General features: G+C 36.4%; 1 protein-coding gene across 1 annotated transcript in view; it reads left to right on the top strand.

The window, feature by feature from the left end:
- LOC110456128 (G-protein-signaling modulator 2-like) overlaps positions 1-16344 on the top strand; it is a 34318-nt gene extending 17974 nt beyond the window's left edge. Inside the window, exons 6-14 of the mRNA XM_021506689.1 lie at positions 1190-1305; positions 2009-2273; positions 2684-2790; positions 3681-3721; positions 4208-4275; positions 5206-5322; positions 6446-6620; positions 8866-9050; positions 12870-16344. Of these exons, the coding sequence (XP_021362364.1) occupies positions 1190-1305; positions 2009-2273; positions 2684-2790; positions 3681-3721; positions 4208-4275; positions 5206-5322; positions 6446-6620; positions 8866-9050; positions 12870-13055 (1260 nt within the window). The 3' untranslated portion in view covers positions 13056-16344. The remainder of the gene's footprint in view (positions 1-1189; positions 1306-2008; positions 2274-2683; positions 2791-3680; positions 3722-4207; positions 4276-5205; positions 5323-6445; positions 6621-8865; positions 9051-12869) is intronic.
- The last annotated feature ends 470 nt before the right edge of the window (positions 16345-16814 follow it).

Raw genomic sequence — 16814 nt, 5'->3', positions numbered from 1 at the left:
AATTCCTGCCCCATCCCCAGGGGTTAGAGCGGGGCCCCAAAGGGAACATTTACAAATATTTTAAAATTCTTATCCTTTGATGACATGACAAGTATTGTATTTCACTTAGTTTACATGCTGATTTCCACATCACATCTAAACAATAAAATAAAGCTACCAGTACCTATGATATAACTCAGGTGACCGCTAAGGCCCTTGGGCCTCTTGTTTTATCATAAAATTCTGAAACGATATCGAACCAAATGCTGCACACTAATCATGCAATGGAACTGATTCATTCATCACAGTGCTAACTCATTCACCCCTACATTTTTAAAATGAACTTGCCGAGCCTTTGATTCGGTAAGGTTCAAATGTGACTTTAGAAGTGAATGAGTTAAATCCACATCAAAGTACTGTATATTAAACTGCAATTTATTCCTGCCAGTGTTGCTTATAATGACAGCAATTTTCAGGTGATTGTCATCATGTGTAACATAATTGTATTGTTGTCGTAAGGCTAGAGACTCCGAGACCTGGGTCAAGTAACATTAAAAGTCTGGTTAGCTTAACGACAACTTAACACAGAAATTTCTTCTGATGTTATTTTAAAATATTGATATTCAAACCTAAAACTGTATCAATGATATTTTAAATATCACCTACAGACAAAGAAAAACACAAAATATTTAAAAAAAAAAAAATCAAAATTTCAAAAATTTATAATGAAATTAATATTTATTTTCTCTTAAACTGAACATGCTTTGAACAGCCGAACATATTTGATTATGCCTGGTCATCTGCAGTCCCCCAGTACTAGTGTGACTGTATATCTATATATTTGAAGACAGCAAACCAACGGATTAGTCTTTTTCAATTATGCAAGATTTGAGAAGAGGAATTATTAGTATGTTTATCTGAAAGAACAGTAATCTTGTCCATGCATACTTTTTTCTTCAATTTACTTGTGTTAAGTAAAAGTTAGGTGCCGGTTTGCTATATTTATGACATTATATCATTTATGTAACGGCAGGTAAAATACTTGAGGTATGATACTGGTCTGGAAATAATATTATTCATCCATTTAACAAATATATTTGATCAGCCATAACAAAAGATGATGTCAAAAAAATGTTTTAATATATATATGAACTAGAATTATAATTGGGATGTTAATAGTGATACAAATTAACGTTATATTTGATTTCAGAGGTTAGCAATAGCCAAAGAGTTCGGAGACAAGTCAGCTGAGAGGAGGGCGTACAGCAACCTGGGCAACGCTCATATATTTCTAGGAGAGTTTGAAGTTGCAGCTGAACAATATAGGTATAACGTTGTTCTTTCAAAGATTTTTGTGCCTCCACAATCAAATTTGGATTTGAGGGGCATATAGTATTACCAATATCCATCTTGTCCCATCACAGTGCATGACATATGCATATTAGGGCTGCAACAATATGCATACCTCACGATGCAACTTCATAAAGATCGAGTGCAGGATTTTAAAGAGTTTTTGTCATAGACTTCAATAGTAAACACTATCAAAATATATTTCTGTATAATTTCTTGTACTTTGGGTATGACTGCACAGTGGACCACATCTTTACTGAAGGATTAAAAAATATAAATTCACTTTTTTAGAGTTTGATAAAAATTGATTGATAATTTAAGTACTGTTAGTGTATTGTAAAACAGGTAAACAAAACAATTTGACAAGATACACAAGAAAGTATTGCGATGCGATATGATATATCGTTGCAGCCCTAATGCATATGCTTATCTAACTGTTTCCACCTACATTGAGGTCAAACTGAAGGAGTAAGACCATATGGCTGCAGCATCCACAAAATATAACATCAATGGAAAATTTGTCAGATTATGGTTTGTTATTACAGAAGAATGTCTCAGATTAGTGAATAGCTCTTATGTGACATTGCAAAATAATGCTACAAATTTAAAACACATTTAGTTATAAAATACTTAATGGCAGAGTGCAATACATACTAATAGATAGCTTTTGATTTTACAGGAGAACTCTACAAATAGCCAAGCAATTGGGAGACAAGGCGTTGGAGGCCCAGGCCTGCTACAGTCTGGGGAACACTTTCACACTCCTTCAGGACTACGAGAAGGCTATCGAGTATCATATGAGACATCTAAAAATAGCACAGGACCTGAATGACCGTGTGGGTGAGGGCAGGGCGTGCTGGAGTCTAGGCAATGCACACTCTTCACTAGGAAACAATGAGATAGCCTTGGAATTTGCCAGTAAACACTTGCAAATATCTAAAGAGGTAAATAAAAAATAATAATATATAACACTAGTCATCATTGTAGTTGTGACTAGCCGGGTAGGTGCTGGTTCATCTCCCTCACCCTGAAGCTGTATTTTTCATAGCTGGACAAGCCTCGATAAATTTACAAGTAGAATATTTTAAAAAAAATCAAGTTGTATCCTTGAGTCTAAATGTGAAAATGTAAAGTTTGAGCATTCTAAATCAATTGACTAATGTCTTATTCCTGAGGAAGTTTAATTTAAGCATGGTAATCCTAAGGAAAAGACATCATGAACAGATCATTTTGTTTATAAAAACTATGAAATAAATCAAATGTTTGAAAAGAAAAAAGAAATGTGTATTAAAGGTTGTTTTTTTAGGAGATTTATACTTGCATTATGTTTTGTTTTGTATTTTGCTGTCTACAGATTGGTGATGAAAATGGTCAGTTTTCAGCTCAGATGAACTTGGCAGACCTGAGGAATGTATTGGGTATAAACATGTCCTCTTCCGAATCTACTCCAGGGGTCATCAGGTACGTTCTTGTGGCTATATATTAATATTAAATTTTATTGACAATTTTAATAATGTTTAGATGCAGTCCATAAGTTCAAATTCTTCGTACTTACCTTCAAAAGCCTGCCTTATACCATATTTATTTGGCAATAAGCTCATGCTTGGTAATTAGCCCACCAATATGTATGGCAGTTAGGAAGAAATGCCAACAAAAACATTTTCATTGTCCTGTAATAAACCCAACCCCCTACTTTCAGTCAGTGATTACATGTTGATCACCTAGGCTTATTGCAGGATATATACGGTAATACCATTGTTCTCAGTAAGGTATGATAACAGTGATGCAGAAAATCATTCCAGGTACTTGTGCTACTGTGAAAAGGGCATACCGTAGTTTTCAGTGGAACTTTGCCAGCTGATATTTTAATTTGTACATTTTACTTCATAGTGGGGACAAAATATGAAATGGAGATTAAATTGACTGCAGAGTTTTACCTGACACGCATAGCAGGCTTTTAATCAATTCTTGTACTACTTGCCTGTTATAAATTCAGTCCAAATTACCCAAGTTGACCTAACACTAGTAAATGATGGTCCTTTTCTTCCCAAAATGTTTACCTAAATCCTACTTCAAATTCAGGTTTCTAGTTAGTGTCAAGATGCTCAGAACTTTTTTGGACTTACCTGAGGTTCTTGCTGTCACAGAAAGAGGCTCCGTACCACATGTTGTGCCCAATGTTATAAAGTGATGGGTATAAACTTGTCCTCTACCTAATCTACTGCAGAAGTCATCAGGTAGCTTCTTGTGTACCTTCTGATAGTTAATGTATGTTTTGGTAGTGACCAGCTCATGTGTTCCATAGGGAAGTGGTATTTCCTCAATTAATTGAAATCATCCTTGTGTTGCAGCCACGATGGGAAGTTAAAGGATGAAACAGATCTTGGTATCAGTAAGTAATAATTCTTATGATAAAAACAATATACAGTATGGGCGAGAATATCTAGCAAGAAAAGCCCCAAGAAAATGTAATGCAGTCCCTAGTCAAAAGAGGATACATTGGCAATATTGCACCGGATTTGGCTACTTATTTACAAGAAACCTTTGCCTTTTTGAATGAAAAGGTCACAGGTCAAGGTCACGTTAAGCTATTTTTGAGTGCAAGCAAATTTCCAATGACAATGTAAATAAGAATTAATGTTTATCATGCATATAATGATGGTAGGGGGCTAGCCAGTTTATATTATTGTACATCAGCTGTATCACAACCAAGGGTAAAGACATCAGAGATTTGTTGACAGAGGTCAAATACAAGTAAGATGGGTGATACAGGTTCAAAAGATCACATTCTAGAAATATGGCTACAACCTGAAAATCTTGGAGTGGTGGAAACTGTTAAGATCCAACTATTATCCAACACCTTTCTCCTCTACCACAGGCAGACGACCTTTCCGGCGACACAGCATGGAAAACATGGAACTGATGAAGCTGACGCCTGATAAAAAGGTCTGTGTGGCGAAACTTTCATTTTACATTGATCATGATCAGCTACGTAACTACATATTGCCGACAGCCAAAAATGTATATGAAGTAGTTAGAGTTAGAAAAATTGATGCTTTTAAAAAAATCACGAAAAGTGAGTATATTTGTTTCAAGAGGATTCTTACAATTCAAAATTTAGCTATGCTAAGACTTACTTTGTGATTTTCTTGCTATGTTAAGACTTATGGTAATTTGACTCAGTGATTTATGAATTATCCATAGTAGATTCTAAGGGGTACTTAAGTATACCCTTACCACTGCCAAGAACTGAAACTACATGTCCGAAACTTTTTTTTTTTTTTTGCATGACTAATAGCTATGATAAATAATTTCTAAAACAAAAACCATACCTTGTGGGACTTTTATGAGAAACAATAAAGATGAAATTAACCAAATGTAATCAACAACATTGCTGTGAAAGTACCTGGATTCGAACCCCGGACTTCAGATTGGTGTACCAATACTCTAACTGATGGAGCTACCTTGTCAATAGAAGTGTCCTGGCCCAGCTGTGCTACTGTTATATCCGAACAGAAGTTAAGGGGAGGTTACTGTATCATACTTGCCAACTCTCCCGATTATGGAGGGAGACTTCAAATTTTGGACCTTAAAATTGAGCATTTTCAACCAACTATCCTTAATTTCTAAGGTCTGCTACTTTCATCTGAAAGAAAAGCTCAAAAGATGTCGTTTTAAGGAGTTATATTTCCCTAGGACGAATATGGAAATATTTTATTCATGCTTTTAACTCTGAGCAAATGCAATCTCCCCCATGGAAATTTTAAAAAGTTGGCAAATGTGCTGCATAAAGGAAAAACCACAATGCAGTGGAACAGGGCTCCTTAACACATGATTACGATACCAGATACTTTACTTATGTTTTACATGTTACAGGGTGCCCTACCTACTGCTAATGGAGGGGCTCGACCGAAGGTTCCAAAGTTCCAGAAGGCAGCCAGTATAGCTTCTAATTCAGAACTAGAACACAGACCCAAGCTCACTAAAGATAAGGTAAACTCATTACTTGTGAATACAAATAATTGGTTTTTGTTTATGAAACTTATTCAGAACTACAGTTGTGTGACCGCACAACACACCAAAAATACTGTGCATACATCATTCACACACCGTCCGCACATCGTCCACACATGGTGCGCACAACTGGGCGATTTAACAATCGTTCGCCCCGTTGTGTGCTTCTCTCCGCACAACTGTGCGATTAGGTAAAATTTGTTGATCAATATTATGGAATGAAAAAAATACGGAGGCTCGTATGCAATAATGTACACTGCATTTTTTATTGTAAATTCTCATCACAATAATTAAGATTATGTACAATTTCACAATGCATGTAACACAGTATTACAGTGACCGTTAGACTGTCAAGAATGGATTTGGCTCCTAGCTAGGTAACAGAACAGGTAAATAACAATTTGATGAGTTACCGGAGTTTTAACTGGCCTGTGCCTGACGTGTAGAGCTGATATGTGATACCGTATACTGTTATGAAAACACAACTGGGCGTTTAGAATTTGTTATTTGCGTTCGTTTTAATCTTGGTTTTCACACCTTGGTGTGTTACGTAAGTGTCCCGGGCGGGGGGAAACTACTGTCCAGGTACAAAGTGGCTATGTTTACCTTTGTTGCCGAGACTGTGTTGTAAGTTTACATGTGTCGATTCTAAAAGTAAGAAAGTATAGACAAAAAGAAAAGCTTTTAGATGAAGCTAGGATAGGGAAACATACTTACAAATCAAGTTTATATTTTTAAACACTAAACCATATATATTGTTTAGCCGTTCCTCAATTTACACCAACCACGATTGTTATTGCACAACGTTCGTCGATCGTCCGCACAAATGTGCGCAAGCAATGATCGTCCAACTTTTTATCGTTCGCACATCGTGCACACATCGTTCACACACCGTGCGCACATCGTGTAACGTTGTGCGATCCCACAACTGTATGTAAAATTACTTAGCAGTACTTAATGAATATATATCCATTAATCATATTTGAGGGATAATCTTTTGCAACAACAAGATAAGATTTGTGTTAATAAAAACAAGTTGAGTTTAAGTGGATTCCATCAAATTGTAATTTGTTTATTTGGCCATAAACTTGAATCGTTACAGTCCATAGACACGGGTTCTGGAGATGAAGACAGTTTCTTTGATCTAGTCAGCAAGTTCCAGAGTAGGCGAATTGATGACCAACGATGTTCTTTCAAAATTGAGCCTTCTGTTCCGACCCCTACACCTCCAGTTGTAACCACAGTGCCAGTGGCGACAAAGAAAGCCAGCATAGCAGGTAATACAAGGTGCCTCTGTACCTAGGTACCAGGGTATAAGTGGAAATATAAGTTACCAATCAAAATAAGTCACTTATGTTTCATCCTTGATACTCCAGGGGTAACGCTCACTTTCGCTCTCCGCACCCCTGGAATATGTCATAGCAGAACTGAAGTTACCCGTCTAGCTATTTAATTGGTCTCTGGTAAAAAAAATCTTATCAACCACTGGGCTGATACCGGTTGTCTTAAGATTACAGAGGAGCGAGTCAATGTTACTGTTAGGTGGCCGAGAGATTCTTTTGATGTACATCAGAGGATCAAACTAGTCTTCCTTTGTTTCCACAACATGGCGTAGACTGAGCCTTGATTTTGCTATGAAATATTACAAGGGTCATTGAACGTAAGCGAGCGGATCCCTTGGAGTATTTAGTATGTATGTGATTTATTAAAGCAGTACGGCACATAATTGAGGGTGAGTTCATCCGTTCATGGGTCCATTTGTAAACATACTTTGGTACCATTTATAAATGTTTGTCAACCGAAAAGCAAAGATGACATAAAAAGATCACTTTATTGTGTCGGCATCAGCACAAATGGATTCCTCATGCTAACTCTTGAAGGAATCATTTGATTTTCATAAAACTTTTTACATAGGCCTATAATACCAATTACCCATTCCAGTTCAATTTTGAATCAAATCTGAAAATCAATATGGTCGCTAAGGAGGGCAGGAAACACATCTACATGTGAGAAATTATTAGCTTAATTACCTGCCCAAAGAGCAAGTGAGCTTATATCATGGTGCCGCGTCCGTCTTTCCGTTCATCGTCGTCAGTCAAATTTCCTTTTAAACAACTTCTTCTGAAGAACGGACAGGCATAGAGTCAAGATGTTTGGCTAAAAGCTTCATTGGTAGGAGACCGACAAAGTCTGAGAAAGAAAATGACCTTGACCTACCTTCAAGGTCAAATGTGTCAAACACTTCAAACGACTTCTTCTGAAGAACTTATAGATATAGAATCTTCATATTTGGCTGGTGCCTTCCTGGAATGGAGCCCGACAAAGTTTAATAATGATAATGACTATGACCTACTTTCAAGGTCAAAGGGGTCAAATGTGTCAAACACTTCAAACGACTTCTTCTGAAGAGTTAAAAGGTATAGAATCTTCATATTTGGCTGGTTGCTTCCTGGGATAGAGCCCAACAAAGTTTGAGAATGAAAATGACCTTGACCTACTTTCAAGGGCTCAGGGGTCAAATATGTCAAACACTTCAAACAACTTCTTCTAAAGAACTAAAAGGTATAGAATCTTAGTATTTGGCTGGTCTCAGGGGTCAAATATGTCAAAAACATCAAACACTTCTGATGAATAATCAAAAGGCATAGAATCATAATATTTGAGTGGTCGCTACTTGGGATAGAGCTCGCAAAAGTTTGCAAATGAAAAGGATCCAACCTACTTTAAATTTAAAGGTCACAGAGGTCAACACCATTTCAAACCATTTGTTCTGAAGAACAAAAAGGAATGGATTCATAAGATTTGGCTGATAGCTTCTTAGGATAGAGCCAACAAAGTTTGAGAAGGGAAATGACCTTGACCTACTTACAAGGTCACAGGGGAAAATATGTCAAACACTTCAAACAACTTCTGAAGTTTAGAAGAACCAAAAAGTATAGAATCATATATTAATATTTGGCTTGTAGTTTCAACAGATAGAGCCGACAAAGTTTGTGAGTGAAATGTTTGTAGTACAGTATAATATTTAATGAGAATATTTTGCTATGACTGCTTAAATATTCAGGTGAGCCATACAAGCTCTCTGGGCCTTTTTTTGTTCATAATATTTGTCATGTCAGGATGTTCAATGTCTTAGTCCAAAACAAAAATAGATATTATAGCAGTAGGAGATTTACTTTGTCTCTAGCTCACTAAAGTTCAGTGATAAGGACAGTGTGCTGCCAGTGATATCATAATTCTATCAAATTCTTTTTTGACCTTATGCTGTTGTGTCTTTGAGGGTAACACTGTGACCATCATTTGTTTGTGATGCAGTAATTGCTTAATTATGCATTATTCTTGTTCTGATGGAGTAAACATTTTTATGTATTTCCACCAAAACACAATATATACATACAGTATAAACATGTAGCTATTTTTGATAAAGTTAGCTTTCTGCTGGATTTTATGCTACTTATAAGATATCCTGTATTAAATCTCTTACAAATACATCCCTTAATACCGTTTTTTTGTAAACTAAAGTATCAGAAGGAAATGAAGAGTTCCTTGACATGGTGGCTGGGATCCAAAGTTCACGGATGAATGACCAGCGAGCGGCCCTGCCACAGTTCCCCGGTCTAAACTCACAGGACGTTATTGACCAGTTCCTAAAGCAGCGGAGCGACTCCCACGTCCCCGANGCATTCTACTTTATCCTTACATTGTGTTACAGGTTAAGTGGAGGGCATAATGCATTCTTCTTTATCCTGACATTGTGTTACTGGTTAAGTGGAGGGCATAATGCATTCTACTTTATCCTTACATTGTGTTACTGGTTAAGTGGAGGGTATAATGCATTCTACTTTATCCTTACATTGTGTTACAGGTTAAGTGGAGGGCATAATGCATTCTTCTTTATCCTGACATTGTGTTACTGGTTAAGTGGAGGGCATAATGCATTCTACTTTATCCTTACATTGTGTTACTGGTTAAGTGGAGGGTATAATGCATTCTACTTTATCCTTACATTGTGTTACAGGTTAAGTGGAGGGCATAATGCATTCTTCTTTATCCTGACATTGTGTTACTGGTTAAGTGGAGGGCATAATGCATTCTACTTTATCCTTACATTGTGTTACTGGTTAAGTGGAGGGTATAATGCATTCTACTTTATCCTTACATTGTGTTACAGGTTAAGTGGAGGGCATAATGCATTCTTCTTTATCCTGACATTGTGTTACTGGTTAAGTGGAGGGCATAATGCATTCTACTTTATCCTTACATTGTGTTACTGGTTAAGTGGAGGGTATAATGCATTCTACTTTATCCTTACATTGTGTTACAGGTTAAGTGGATGGCATAATGCATTCTTCTTTATCCTGACATTGTGGTACTGGTTAAGTTGAGGGCATAATGCATTCTACTTTATCCTTACATTATTTCTATTCGCCTTGTTTCCAATAATTAAGGTGTGAACCATACAGTGTTAGACCTTTAACTGTATTGTGTAGAAAATAATTGTAATTCATACAAAAATTTCAGAACTTTCCACTTTGGCCTTTCAAGGAGTGTTTATCATCAAAACTGCATTGACAGCTTGACTAGGACAGGACTACAAGGGTAGCTTGACTGTTTGACTAGGACAGGACTACAGTGACCTTAGCTTGACCGTTTGACCAGGTCCACAGTAATCTTAGCTTGACCATTTGACCAGGACAGGACTACAATAATCTTAGCTTGACTAGGACAGGACTACAGTGACCTTAGCTTGACCATTTGACCAGGACAGGACTTTGATGACCTTAGCTTGACCATGTAACTAGGATAGGACTGCAGTGACCTTCACTTGTCCGATCAACAAGGACAGGACTTCAGTGAAAGCTTGACCATTTCACAAGGTCTGGACTACAAGGATAGCTTGACCATTTGACAAGGACAGGGTTACAAGGATAGCTTGAACATTTGACAAGGACAGGATTACAAGGAAACCTTGACCATTTGACAAGGTCAGGACTACTAGGATAGCTTTACAATTTGACAGGGACAGGACTTCAAGGATAGCTTGACCATTTAACAGGGACAGGGCTACAAGGATAGCTTGACCATTTGACAAGGTCAGGACTACAAGGATAGCTTGACAATTTGACAGTGACAGGACTTCAAGGATAGCTTGACAATTTGACAGGGACAGGACTTCAAGGATAGCTTGACAACTTGACAGGGACAGGACTTCAAGGATAGCTTGACCATTTTGACCATTTGACAAGGACAGGACTACAGGGATAACCTGACCATTTGACAGGGACAGTTTGACCACAAGTCTACAGGGGAATAGAAGTGTTGTTTAAGTTTAGTGAGGTTTGCGTATATTGATGAGGGAATTCTTTGAAAAAAAAGCCAAAGTGACAGTATTTAGACATATACAGCCCTGAATTTAACATGCTGAGGTATCAGTACACTTGGTATTTAGGTACTCATTGTGTTTCATACAATCATCACATGCAACAGAGCAAGGCTTGATCAGTTTTAAGTAAAGAAATATGTTCAGGAAAGGCTTCAAGTATTATTTAATTTGATTAAGACAGTTGTAGACTAAAGATTACGCTAGGAGTTTGTCTCGTATGTAATGTGACGGTCAATCTATCGTTGAGACTACTTTTGACAACCTTACGACCCTCGTTAGGTAGCAGAAGTAATAAACCATATTTGGCAGTAGGTAAGTTATTAAACTCACCCGTGTGTACTAAAGTTTTGTTTATACGTGTGACACACTGCACAGACCACGGCAACACTTAACCTCAACTCTAATTTCAAGTCCAAGGGATTTATAAAGGTCAACCACACAAGATTCCAGTGTTTCCATAGTACCAATCTTAATAACATTATATACAAGGCATATTTCTGCTGTATTATATAAAAGCATATTGATTCAGAACAAAATCAGCAGCTGAATCTTTTGAATTAAACATGAAATTGTACTAAAGGAGATAGTTTATTTGATCCTGTGTTTGACCTTCCATGAATTCCTGGACACCCTGCATCATTTTGGTACATCAACCTTGCTGCACCTTAGGTACTTGACCATTACAAGCTGTAAAATTAAACCTGAACACTTTGAAACATTCTAAATTCACACATGTGTTAAAATTAGGTGAACTAGCAAATGGAAACTGTCTTAGTATTTCAATATGTTTTATTTTGTGCTCAATATACTCTTTTCTAATTTTATATATAAGAGTATGTTATTTATATCAGACATATGACATTGAGCATGTTCTTCACACGTATAACGCACTCAGCTTTCACCAAAACGACCATGGTTCGATTCCCCGATTGGTATGGGTTTTCCTGCCGTACTCAGTGGGTTTTCTCCAGGTACTCCAGTTCCCTACCACATTAAGACCACCAAGCGTGCTAACATCCGGGCCAACAAGAGTGATTGATATAATCATGCTGAAATATTTTTTTCATAATTGTTGAAAACTGACACATGTAGAGACCCTGTCGACATGGACAAATCATTACATCACACAATGTGTTTATCACAAAACCTGACACGAGTAGAGACCAGAACATGGCAAACTCTCACCGTACCTCATGTTAGTTTTGGCCAAGGAAATAGTTATTTGTTCTATTCAGATCCCTGTTTCCCTTTGGGATATTTTTAGTTAACCATAGATAATTTGTCTTTGTCATCATGTCTACAGGAAAACAGTACATCAAGAAAACATAATGTTAAAGGAAAAGTGACATGAAGTGGCGTGATATTAAGTGAAAAGTGGTGTTATAAATTATAAAACAAATGTAGCAGAATGTGAATGGTGGTGAGCACCTGGTAGTGTTTTGAAGCTTATATCAGGGGAGCATGTAAATGGGCTTGATTGTAGGCATGGAGCACGACCCTGTGTATACTTTGGTGTGTTGCTCAGTGTAGATTGATCATTCCCCCCCCCCCCCAACAGCCTCACCCTATTACAGTTATGTTAAAGTTTGAACACTTGAAAAACACACACACACACCTTGACATTTATTTACCTGGTAAAAGTCAGTTATCTTAAAGGAATTTAGAACATTTATCATAAAATTTATTTTCCAAAGTAATATTTATTTTAGATTAAGATGAAACAATTGAACAAGGCGTGTGTAATTACCATTTCATACTATATATATATAGATACAAAATAAAAGAAAATGAATTAAAGCCTGTGAGACAGGAAAAAGATCAATAATTTGAAATTCACAAGAAGATTGATTCTTTGTTGAAGCAAGGCATGTTCATTTACCATTTCATACTACATCTGTATATATTTAGATACAAAATAAAAGAAAGAAATTGAAGTCCTTGTGACAGGAATTTAAAAAGAAAAAAATCAAAATCACAAGAAGACCAAATAACGAGGCCTTTGCAGCTTTTCAGTAGAACATATATGCATATGTACAGAGTTATTTTTGCCAGTTTGAGGGTTCAAGATTTTGACTTGCAATTTGATGATAAAATGTCTAACTGTTTTTGAGTATGTCCTCAATATCATTCACCTTTTAATGCACAGGGTTCAAGGATTGAAGACCAGAGAAGTTCCTTGCCACAGTCCAACATCCCTGCTCCCACAGTGCCCGACGAAGATTTCTTCAGTCTTATCCAGAAGGTACAGTCATCGCGATTGGAGGAGCAGCGCACAAGCCTGCCGGACAAGCCAACAACGGAAACACAGGGGAAGAAGAAAAAGAAATGAACAACAGAGTTGTAGTAATGAATGTTTAACCGTACCAATCGTTGGCTACTTGTACCCAAGGTGTTGGTCTGTTTGAACCGCGCCTTGCAAATGTTGGCTACTTGTATCAAGAGCCGTAAATACCCCTGACTCCAATACATAGGGTGCTTCGTGTAGAATTTTACTTCTAAGTGTCGGTAGAGGACTAACTGTGCAGGACAATTCCAATCCACAGGGATGTGACAATGATTGGCCGTCCGCAGTGTCCACCATAGGCTTGGCAGCCGATATATCGCTGGGAGTTTTACCTAGTTAACTGGAGTGTGACACAACGATCTGGTATATGTCCATAACCACTACACAAAACAAGGGACACACCGCACTGGATAGTGGACCAAATTGCTCAGAATACTTTATATTTTGGATGGCGACAAAGAAATCGGACTATATTTTGTCAAGTTCTAGATGTTCCTCCTGTTCTTCAATACTATATTGTGACAATCATTTTAGCGTACGTTTTAAGTATGTGCCGATAAGCTGTGTAGATTTATACTGCACTATACAGTGTGTCTAAGTCTTTGTTGGATCACTCTTAAATAAGACTTCCAACTATTCAAGCCCGTTCTTACTACATGAGACATGGAAACACTTTCTGAATAGGTTTCCAACCGTCGCCATGCAGACATCTTGTATGAAGTGTACCAGCATTGATGGAGATGTTAGCACATGTAGGTGAGGCGGAGTAAAGACGAGACCACACCTGTAGCAGGAAACGTGGGCAATGACTGACCCCATGATTCGTGCCAGTACAATGGGACAGACAGATTTTAAAACTATTCTTGATATTCATGTGTCTTTATCATAATGTAGAATGCAAAGTCCATGCATTTTGAGTAAGTTGTTCCATATCATTGTAAGGAAATGTGGCATTCTCTTATCATTTATTCCCAAAGTATAATGATATCAATAATTTTATTTGCAATCGTCTTTCCCCTTTAAAAACTTGGAACATAGAACAAACATAAAAACACAGTATTTTTGCATATCTATTTTTTTCTTATACTGGAGTATATGCTAATTGATTAGTATAGACTACAGATGCGGCTTGAGTTAGGACTAGCTATATATAGATTGTGTTTTATTCAATTCAACCAATCAATTAAAGGGTAATGTTTTTAATAAATTTGATTATCCAAAATTAATCAATTGAACAAAATCACTTTGGATAACTGGATATATCCTTATTTAGGCAGTAATGATATTTTAGCGCTTCAGCTTTTCACCATTATTAGAAAGCGCTCCATTGTGATAAAAGCTACGTTTATCAGCAGTGTACGCCTATACATATTATACTTGCCAGCACTGAATCCTGATTTGTGAAACCTGAAAAATGTTGCCAGTGTGTTAAAATTTGTACATTTACGGTACGTAAAGATAAATTATACTGTAACCATTTATCTGCATCAGTTGCATATTGGCCAATCCATGTAGCTATAGCAGTAAAGGTGATGTGCAGTGTTGTTCTTCAATAGCTACTTGTCAGCAAAATTAACATCAGGAACAGGTTGACCGCCTTCAGAAGGAATCTCAAAGATATTTTTGTGAGACTTAACTTCAAATGGATATGACATGTATTTATCCCTGTGTTGGATTCTCTACAGAAACGTGAAGGCATCACGTAGGTTATTCGTTAAAAATGGGTTACAGCTAATTTTTGGCAAAAGATTTCCCTATCAAAAAGTTATATAAAAGCATGACAGGTTATCAAACAAATTCTGAACTTTGGATAGTACCTTGCTCTAGAAAAACAATTTCTCAAAAAAGCTGTTTTGTAATAAGCATGAACATTACCATGCATAGAAATTGTATGTTTTTAGCTAGTCCAGAGTGTACTGCTTACAACCCATCTAGATGAGATTTTGAAGAATACCAAAATGACATTTGAATGCGTAATATATTGTACTTGTCGTTAGTTAATTCAATCATATTTAATTCGCAACAAAAACAACACGATAATGTTTAAGAAATGCTGAAAATCTGCAGGAACCTACGATTAGTGTTATTTCACTCTCAGCTGATCTAGGTCGCATACAGCTGCCTTTTAAGATTATGTGCCTATCATTCTGTAAAAGTGATTTGATCTTATATCACAAAACCATGTTTACCTACACCATGTTTGGTTCAGTGTGATGTATATCCTACAGTAACTTTTTTTGCACACCATTGGTCATGATCAAGAAATCTGGGTTCTTACAAAAAAAAAAGAATTCCTTAAAAGATTTGAACATTACAGAAAGCTGTTTCACAAACGAACCTTTACAGAATTTTGACAATTCACCAACAGTATCACCACCTTTACCAATATTTTCTTGCATGTTTGTTCGCCTAAGGAAAAATGCATCTGTAGCAGCTTGGTCCTTTTCGGAAAATGATATTATAATGATAAAATGGTGTCTTTTCAATCCAATACTGGTTAAATACAAACACACTTATTTATAATGAAGTCAAATTTGCATTGCTTGCTGTCAAGGAATTCTTGCAGACATATATCCATGTATCTGTATGGCAGATTCCATGTAATTTCTTAGATCTGATTTGGTCACTTATAAACTTATTTCACTGTATTGGTAAAAATATAACAGTGAAGTACTATGTGTATATTGATGAGTGTAAGTTGTCAGGGTGAATCCATGATTGGTTATCACCAACAAGATATATGTCATTTCCGAGATACTTTTTCTCTCCAAATTCTATTGTGTTTGAGATACACATGTCATGTGATAGGGGGGGGCATGTGTACATTGGGTATACACCAAAACTGAGAGATGCACGAAACAGTATAAAAAAAAAATGGTATTCCATTCCAGACTGCATGTCTAACAACAGGGTACTAGTCAGCAGATATCCCATTCTTGAAGCTATTTTCGTCCAAATTTGTCAATGTTTTACCTGATACAGTTGGTCTGCAAATGATTTACTTTTACACCGAAAGTATATATATGCCTCCCTTAATATACCCTGTGACCCCCAAATCATGTGACTTTTATTTTCGGGAAGTTGAATCTCGGAAACAACGGTATTGCCCAGATAATTTTAAAAGATGTTTTCAGTGTAAGAAACAGCTAGTATGGTTCGAAATATGTCATGAATATAAATCTTTGAATAATAATCCAAAGATAGGTGTAAAAATGTATTACTCCCTGTAAAATGAATTCACAATAAACAGAACTAACCAGAATAACAAGAAGAATTAATTTGTCTTTAAAAAAAGATCAAGATATGTATTTTGGTCATTTAAAATGTCAGCATTATTTTGATATATCAGATTGAAGATATTTTAAGTAATATTTTTGTATCGATAGAGTGAAATAATATTTCTGCACGTAACAGAAGTATGCACAGATATATATATATATAGAGCAGTCTTTTTCACCTTGGTATTAACTAGAACACTAGAAATTATGAAAAATAATAATAATAATAATAATCTTTATTTAACGCCGTGTACAATTGTCAACAACAAACATAAGCTTTGTAGAGCTTTTATTACGACGCCGCTAAGGGAACAAATGGTGTTTTCGTTAATTAGATCCTTACATGTATTCATTGAAACCTTTTACTTCCTGGTCGACACTCGACACTTAGTCCACACAGTTCGGGTGATGAACTGTGTATGAATGCAGCAGTTGTTCAAAGTGTTTGTCAGGGAACAGATTATAAAACTATTTTTTTTCCACCACCACTATAGGTTTCCTCACTCCCAACTCATTAGATTAACAT

Source organism: Mizuhopecten yessoensis, unplaced genomic scaffold (genome assembly GCF_002113885.1).
Source record: "Mizuhopecten yessoensis strain PY_sf001 unplaced genomic scaffold, ASM211388v2 scaffold8537, whole genome shotgun sequence".
NCBI lineage: Eukaryota > Metazoa > Mollusca > Bivalvia > Pectinida > Pectinidae > Mizuhopecten > Mizuhopecten yessoensis.
Note: the sequence above shows the minus strand (reverse complement) of the source record. Positions and strands in the feature narration are given on the sequence as shown.